Source organism: Argopecten irradians, chromosome 4 (genome assembly GCF_041381155.1).
Source record: "Argopecten irradians isolate NY chromosome 4, Ai_NY, whole genome shotgun sequence".
Taxonomy (NCBI): domain Eukaryota; kingdom Metazoa; phylum Mollusca; class Bivalvia; order Pectinida; family Pectinidae; genus Argopecten; species Argopecten irradians.
The window spans coordinates 20,503,694-20,512,535 of record NC_091137.1 but is presented as its reverse complement, the minus strand read 5'-3'; the positions used below and the strand labels follow the sequence as shown (position 1 = coordinate 20,512,535).

The window sequence follows — 8,842 nt, the reverse complement described above, 5'->3', positions numbered from 1 at the left end:
CTCTTCCTTTGCAGTTTCAGGAAGGGCGTTCTCGATACTTCAGGGGTTACTATCACTAACATTATATCCACCCCTTGACTATCACATAGTAAAACTGGGGGCAGTTCAGGAGGGGAAAAAAACCTGACCAATCACAGGCCTGCAGACTTCCTTTGAAGATTACAGAGAGAGCGACGCCTAACTTCAAAGCAACACAGTGTACCGTTATACAATTCCTTTTATGTACATCAAAGGATCAAATTACCTGTGTTGACTGTTGCATCCAGTTTTACTATGAGATGGTCCACAGGTGGATATAACATCCATGATAGTAACCTCTGTATCAGAGTATCGAGGGTGTAGGAAGGGCAGCTCATAGTGGATTTTGAAGTCCCACTAGTGGAATTAAACTGTAACCTAGATGAATACTGAAATGGTCCTGACTAACAAAAGGAAATCCTGTTTTAGTTTAAACCTGGTTTGAAACAGTTTATCTAAACAATGGAAAGTCTACAAAACTGATTCAAAATGATTTTAGCGAAACACATTTGCCCCAAATGTTAGTTATTTTTCAGGTTGGTCCTAAAACCAAGAAGAAACCTATATTGAATGTCTAGATCTACAGTTTCACCTTTAGTTTCAGTATACAAGGTAGACACGTTTGAGAACTGGTCTGTGTAGGAATAAAATGACACACTTTGTATGACAATGGTATTTATTAAATAGATATATTTTCAACAAATATAAGGTGTCCTGACATAAACTTTATCCTATTAAAGATGATTGAAGAAGTCATTTAGCAAAACAATCTATTATTAGAGTGAAAACTTTTAAAACAAATATATCCACATAAAATACAATAAAAACATCATAGCATTTCTTCAGCAGTCTTCATTGGATTATAAAAAAAAAGTTGTAAACTTTCTGATATTGTAAATGCTGGGCAGTAGATATACTTCATAAATTTTATATACTGAAATGTTTCACTATTGTAAAATTATATATTTCTAGTATTGCTTGTGTAAATAATCTACTTGTCTTCATTAATACATCAATACATACACTTGATAGGTTTCTTGTTGAACTGATGTGATAATCATAAGACAACGATAAAGTTACAAAGTAATAGTGGTCCTCCACAGTGGTTTCAAAGTCAGATGGGTATAATTATCCCCTTACTGAATCCCATGTGAATATTCAGTGTAAATTTTCACATTACATGAATTACCATGTTTACAACAAATAAAGTGATACTCTAGTTTGCTCTGCAAATCAAACAGCATTCATATTTTAACATTTTCAACATTAAGCCATATAAAAGGCTCTATACCTAGCCTGTTGGCCAAAGAAGGTAGAAATATCACAGACATATTTAACAGCAGTGTAAACACAGACTTGCATACTCTAGAAATATAAAGCTAAGCTTAGTGACATCATTCAAATCTATAAAATACATCACAAAAATATTGTATCTGTCAAGCCCTTATATAAAGTTGACAATATCACCAATACAACAGGAAATGTAATTTCTGGTTTACATAATACATATCACATTGACATTAAATCATTATTCATTCATGAGAGAGATTATAACTCTTGGCTTAGATCAAGTCAATACTTAAATTGGTGAAAATACCATTTACTCAGCAGAGATTGTAACCCCAGGTTAACTTACCCCAGGGTAACTTCAAGTTAATACATGTACATATGAAATTGACAATATCACGCCTACTTCATCAGAGAGATTGTAACCCTTGATTAAGATCTAGTTAATTCAGTGCTTATGTCATCGACCATATCATAAACTCAGCAAAGAAATTGTAACCCTAGGCTAACATCAATTTAATACATATAAAATTGACAAGAAAAGTTTCACTAAACCAGCAGGGAAATTGTTTTCCTGGTTATAACCTCTAGTTCAGCAGTAACACCAGATAATACTGGTCACCTAATACTGTGGAATAATAAACTCTATAACAATGTCAGCAGTACAATACTGTGGACATCAGCACATGGTGACAAACACATTTACAACTAGGCTACAGCATGGTATTGTTGCGATGTACAGCACAGCTGAATTTATCACAAAGTTATATATTGTTTTCGTGAATAATACAACACAACTTTGACATCTCCATTCTTGAAATTGCCCTATCAAAGCTGTGTGAGATGCATGGAATGTTGTTTGTACAGTATTCATACAAAAATAGGACTTTCCAACTTCATACAGTTTCTGTTGAAGCTGTATCAAAGTTTATTTTGACTTCTAGAAATAAGCTTTTGAAATGTTTTTATGGAAATAATGTTTGAAAATAAATAACAAGCAATTCATTTATTTATCTTTCTTCTTTTTCGATTTACTGCTTCCCTTGGAGGCCTGTGACTCTGGGCGTTTCTTTTCCTCCTTGGCTTCTGGAGGATCCTTGGGTAAGGCGGGAGAAGCCGCGGTCTTGGACGGTGAAGCAGCTGCTGATCTTCCCTCCGATTCCTCTGTTTGTTCATATTTCAGCAATTTTTTCTCTAGTTCTCTGAGCTTTTCCTCTGCATTTGCCAGATCAGATTCAGCAGCTGCAGCACGTTCCTCTGCTTTCTGGGCACGCTCTTCAGTATCACTGTAACAAATTATCAGTCCGGTTTTCAATGTGGGGAGATGTGTCAAATCACTTATTTTACCAAATACTGTAAATCAATTTTTTGTAATGACTACCTTATTTCTATTTGAGTATGTGTAATGAGTGGTTGCTGCAGTTGTAAAACTTACATGAGCTGATTCTGGAGCGAGTCCATGGCGGTGAGAGCCTGGAATGCTTTGTGTGTGTCTGGGGCATCAACGGTCCTCACAGCTGGGGGTGGATCCTTAGGGGCTACGGGCTAACAAATACAAACAGAAACAGATAATTGTATACTATACAGTCTGATGGTGGTCCATTTAGCTACAGTTACACAATACACTTGGGCTACAGGCTGACAAGTATACAGTCTGATGGTGGTCCATTGATCTACAGTTACAAAATACACTGGGCTACAGGCTGACAAGTACAAACAGAAGCAGATAATTGTATACTATACAGTCTGAAGGTTCATTTAGTTACACAATACACTGGGTTCAGTGAAGTATAGTCTGATGGTGGTCATTACAGTTAGCTACAGTTAATTGTTATACATACAAGCTTCACACTGTATAAAAGCTCTAAGGGATGTCAAACAAATAACCAAATTTCCAATGCATTTCTCTCCATTGGCAGGTGTTTCTATACACTAGACATATTATCTGTCAGATGTACAAAATCAATTCACTGATATGTGTTGTAAATCGTTACATGTATTTTACGTATATCTTTCATACGTTCTCTAACGATATGTACTGTCTGTTTCCCATCTCTTCTTATCAGGTGGGCTTGATGCATGGTCATACTGGCACCAGACATGCGACAGATGTTAATGCTATACGTATTGAGTGACAGCACCTATACGGCTAGAGACGAACAAATACAACACAGCAAAACGTATCTTTATACTAAACTGAGGGTAGTCTCTTTTTAGGGGCTACAGGCGGGAAAAAAAAACCAGCAAAAAAAAAGATATCATTATTATACCTCCGGTGGTTCCTAAGAGGCTATAGAAAAAGACTGACAAGAGGAAACAATTGCAGCTTCACATGTTAGCCTACCAATATCAACCACACTCCAGGTTCTCATACTCAGACAGAATATACAATGTATACCAAACTTCTGATAAATAATAAACAAGAGGCCCATGGGCTCTATTGCTGGGCCTTGAAGTTGGTCAGTGATTTATAAATTTGACCTTTTTAGACTATGAAGAGTATTTGCTTCCATCAAACCTGTGAACTTAGAGGTATTTTTTGAAATTTTAATCAATTTGACCCTGTTTGGTCCTGCCCCTCTGGTCCCCAGGTGGTCATCGAGGACGGATATGGATGTTAAAATGCTATATCTTAGGCTAATAATTCTAATCAAGTTTGACTAATTTCCTACGAAAATAGGGCAAATAATGTTCACAAATATGTTTTTCCTATATAAACTAAAGTAAACTTGACCCCTCCCCAGGGGGTAACGTGAGACCCCAAGGTCATATAATTCACAGTTTTTATAAAACACCTGAAGACCTTTCCATCTATAATTATTTGATTCTACTATATCCAGAATTGTAGAAGATTTTTGAAGTTTTAGCCTATTTGTCCCTTTTTTAGCCCCGCCCCTCTGCCCCCAGGGGGTCGGCCAGAACCAATGTGGACATGATATTAAAATGCTATCTCAGGTTAATAATTCTAACCAAGTTTGACTCATTTCCTATGAAAATTGAGCAAAAAATGCTCATTAATGTGTTTTTCCTATATAAACTATAGTAAACTTGACCCCCTCCCCAAGGGGAAACAGGAGATCCCAGGGTCATATAATTTACAATTTTTTTAAACAAACTTTAAGACCTCTTCATCTATAAAGTGTATTTGATTATACCATTTCCAGAATTTCAGAAGAAAATTTTGAAGTTTTAGCCTATTTGACCCTTTTTTAGCCCCGCCCCTCTGCCCCCAGGGGGTCGGCCAGAACCAATGTGGATATGATATTAAAATATTGACTCGTTTCCAATGAAAATTGAGAAAAAAATGCTCATAAATGTGTTTTCCCTATATAAACTATAGTAAACTTGACCCCCTCCCCAGGGGGAAACGTGAGACCCCAGGGTCATATAATTCACAATTTTTGTAAAGGACCTTAAGACCTTTCTATTTATGAAAAGTATTTGATTCTACCATTTCCATAATTTCAGAAGAAGATTTTTGAAGTTTTAGTCTATTTGACCCCTTTTGACCCCGCCCCTAAGGCCCCTGGGGGTCAGTCATAGAAAATTTGTTAATAGGATTAAATGGCCATCTCATACTGATAATTCTGACAATATTTGACTCATTTCCTATTACAAATGACCAAATAATGCGCAAAAATGTGTTTTCTCAATATAAAGTATAGTAAACTTAACCCCCTCCCCAGGGGGAAACTAGGGTCATATAATTCAAAATCTTTGTAAAGGACCTTAATACCTTTCTATCTATGAAGAGTATTTGATTCTACCACATCTGTGAGTAGAGAAGAAGATTTTTGAAATTTTACTCCATTTTACCCCTTTTGGCCCCTCCCACAGCCCCCTGGGGGTTAGGGACCATATAATTCACAATTTTGATTGGCCTTATGCCTTAGAAGGTTTGTGCAAAATTTCATTGAAATTGCTTCAGCAGTTTTGGAGAAGAAGTCGAAAATAAAAATTGTTTATGGACATACGACGCACGACGCACGACGACGGACAAAAGGCAATTAGAATAGGTCACTTGAGACTTCGTCTCAGGTGACCTAAAAACTTATCTATTACATTATCTCCACCTACCTCTAGTGGTGCCTGATCCAGTTTCGTGACATGAGTGTTGTCATCCTGGCCTATGATCTCCAATCTTTCAAGGTCATCTATTTCTGCCTCCTATTGGTAAAAAACCAGTTTACTAAAGTACATTGGTATATTGTGACTGAAAAACATCAAATTTATTGATGAAGTATATAATTTTTCTCCATTATCGGTTTATATTGTAGAAACAGCTAGGGAAAATGCCTTCCTGTTTAGTGCCCCGACTTGGAATCAAATTTGGTCTCTGACAGGGTAAACAGCTCTACCAACTGAGCCACAGAAGTGTTCCCGTCTGCAGATTGACAGACTGAACTTGACGTTATGTACAAATCCCACCAGCTCTCTTTAACCACACCAGTCTGCTCTATTTACAGAAGTTTTACTGATCTTTTAGTACCTTTTCCGCTGGAGGCTGAGCTGTGTCCTCTGTTGGAGCTGGGGCCTCCTCCGTTGTTTCCTCTGGTGCCTGTTGCTCCTCTTCCTTGGGTGTAGTGGCCTCCTGTTGTTTGGCCTCCTCACTGGGAGCTGGAGCTGGTGTTTCTGGTTCCTTGGTCTGCAGGGGAAAAACAATGTTTATTGAAATTAGCAATCCTACTTTCCTGATAAATTGTATAACATAAAATATTGGCTCCACAGCAAACAACCACGAAAAAAGATTCTACATGATAATGGCTATTTCTGTTCTTCAGTATTGGAGTGACTGAGTTTTGAGGTTACAAGTAAATGTAAAGATGTCATTACAGTTTAATTGAACGACAAGTACAGGTGCCAGAACTACAGTATTGTTCATAAACAAATTTTAATAAAATATCTTTGGTTTTTCTTGCATTAGTTTTTGAAATGAAAAACAAATTGTTTAAGAAAATATGATAAAATCTGTTACATATCAGGTTATCTGCTATATATAACATTTTAGATAATGTAAATAAGCAGTATCTTTTATTTAAACACCGATATTTGTCCTACCTCAGAAGCAGGAGTTTGTTCAGGTTCCCTCTCCAACTTCTCATGATCATGATACAGGTCCAAGTCTGTAGCCGTGGACTCTGTGCGTGGCTTGAGGACCTTCTCCTCCGTCTGTATTGGGGGCGGGAACAGAGACATCACAGACTCGCCGAGTAACTGACTCGTCAACAACTTGGCTGTCTTAATCCATTCCTCACATTCATGCTGGAACAACAATTCAATTCAACTTTTCTGGAAGTGGCATACCTGTAATATATATTCCTGACACTACTATCTCTTTAGTCTTTTCACAGTAAACCACATTATTTTCGTGGATACATTATTTCATGTCGTCGTCATTTTCAACATACATGTATACATAATGTATGTGAAAACACAAATTTGCGATCAAGGGCTCTTACTGACAATTGTACATTCATATACATCATGTTAAGATGTGGAAATGGTAGATTTGAATGTCCTTTATAACATGATCTAATGTATATCTCACTTCTCATTAAATACATGTGTTCAATTAGTATACAGAAGAACTGTCGCTGTATAAGCCATATATTCCAACACAGATGCTACATAAAATGGTTGTAAGAGATACATCAAGGCTTACCTGTGTGTGTTTATAACATGTAACAAGAGTGTGTGTGTGTGTATGAGAGGTATAATCTTACCCGTAACCGTTGGAGATCCTTCAGTTCATGGTCTGCATTATCCTCCATGTTGTCTCTCCGTACCTGTGTATTGTCCATCACAATGCCACTACAGCACCTATATATATAGAAAGCCCAATGTAGGTGTTAGTAAACAGTGTGGAACAAAATAAACATTCAACTGTATAACTGTTAAAGTGTGGAACAATATAAAACATTCAGCTGTATAACTGTTACAGTGTGGAACAATATAAACATTCAGCTGTATAACTGTTACAGTGTGGAAACAATATAAAACATTCAACTGTATAACTGTTACAGTGTGGAACAATAAAACATTCAACTGTATAACTGTTACAGTGTGGAACAATATAAACATTCAACTGTATAACTGTTACAGTGTGGAACAATATAAACATTCATAACTGTATAACTGTTACAGTGTGGAACAATATAAACATTCAACTGTATAACTGTTACAGTGTGGAACAATATAAACATTCAGCTGTATAACTGTTACAGTGTGGAACAATATAAACATTCAACTGTATAACTGTTACAGTGTGGAACAATATAAACATTCAACTGTATAACTGTTACAGTGTGGAACAATATAAACATTCAACTGTATAACTGTTACAGTGTGGAACAATATAAACATTCAACTGTATAACTGTTACAGTGTGGAACAATATAAACATTCAGCTGTATAACTGTTACAGTGTGGAACAATATAAACATTCAACTGTATAACTGTTACAGTGTGGAACAATATAAACATTCAACTGTATAACTGTTACAGTGTGGAACAATATAAACATTCAACTGTATAACTGTTACAGTGTGGAACAATATAAACATTCAACTGTATAACTGTTACAGTGTGGAACAATATAAACATTCAACTGTATAACTGTTACAGTGTGGAACAATATAAACATTCAACTGTATAACTGTTACAGTGTGGAACAATATAAACATTCAACTGTATAACTGTTACAGTGTGGAACAATATAAACATTCAGCTGTATAACTGTTACAGTGTGGAACAATATAAACATTCAACTGTATAACTGTTACAGTGTGGAACAATATAAACATTCAACTGTATAACTGTTACAGTGTGGAACAATATAAACATTCAGCTGTATAACTGTTACAGTGTGGAACAATATAAACATTCAGCTGTATAACTGTTACAGTGTGGAACAATATAAACATTCAACTGTATAACTGTTACAGTGTGGAACAATATAAACATTCAACTGTATAACTGTTACAGTGTGGAACAATATAAACATTCAACTGTATAACTGTTACAGTGTGGAACAATATAAACATTCAACTGTATAACTGTTACAGTGTGGAACAATATAAACATTCAACTGTATAACTGTTACAGTGTGGAACAATATAAACATTCAGCTGTATAACTGTTACAGTGTGGAACAATATAAACATTCAACTGTATAACTGTTACAGTGTGGAACAATATAAACATTCAACTGTATAACTGTTACAGTGTGGAACAATATAAACATTCAGCTGTATAACTGTTACAGTGTGGAACAATATAAACATTCAACTGTATAACTGTTACAGTGTGGAACAATATAAACATTCAGCTGTATAACTGTTACAGTGTGGAACAATATAAACATTCAACTGTATAACTGTTACAGTGTGGAACAATATAAACATTCAACTGTATAACTGTTACAGTGTGGAACAATATAAACATTCAGCTGTATAACTGTTACAGTGTGGAACAATATAAACATTCAACTGTATAACTGTTACAGTGTGGAACAATATAAACATTCAGCTGTATAACT

At 35.7% G+C, this 8,842-nt stretch overlaps 1 protein-coding gene across 8 annotated transcripts in view; it reads right to left on the bottom strand.

Annotated features, from left to right (window-relative positions):
- Nucleotides 1-676: 676 nt before the first annotated feature.
- LOC138320901 (axonemal dynein light chain domain-containing protein 1-like) overlaps nucleotides 677-8,842 on the bottom strand; it is a 36,892-nt gene continuing 28,726 nt past the window's right edge. For all 8 annotated transcript variants that reach the window (XM_069264196.1, XM_069264203.1, XM_069264197.1 and 5 more), the window contains 6 exons: nucleotides 7,029-7,125; nucleotides 6,364-6,567; nucleotides 5,795-5,950; nucleotides 5,383-5,472; nucleotides 2,741-2,850; nucleotides 677-2,591 (listed from right to left, as the gene is read on the bottom strand). In XM_069264196.1, the coding sequence (XP_069120297.1) occupies nucleotides 2,312-2,591; nucleotides 2,741-2,850; nucleotides 5,383-5,472; nucleotides 5,795-5,950; nucleotides 6,364-6,567; nucleotides 7,029-7,125 (937 nt within the window). In that variant the 3' untranslated portion in view covers nucleotides 677-2,311. The remainder of the gene's footprint in view (nucleotides 2,592-2,740; nucleotides 2,851-5,382; nucleotides 5,473-5,794; nucleotides 5,951-6,363; nucleotides 6,568-7,028; nucleotides 7,126-8,842) is intronic.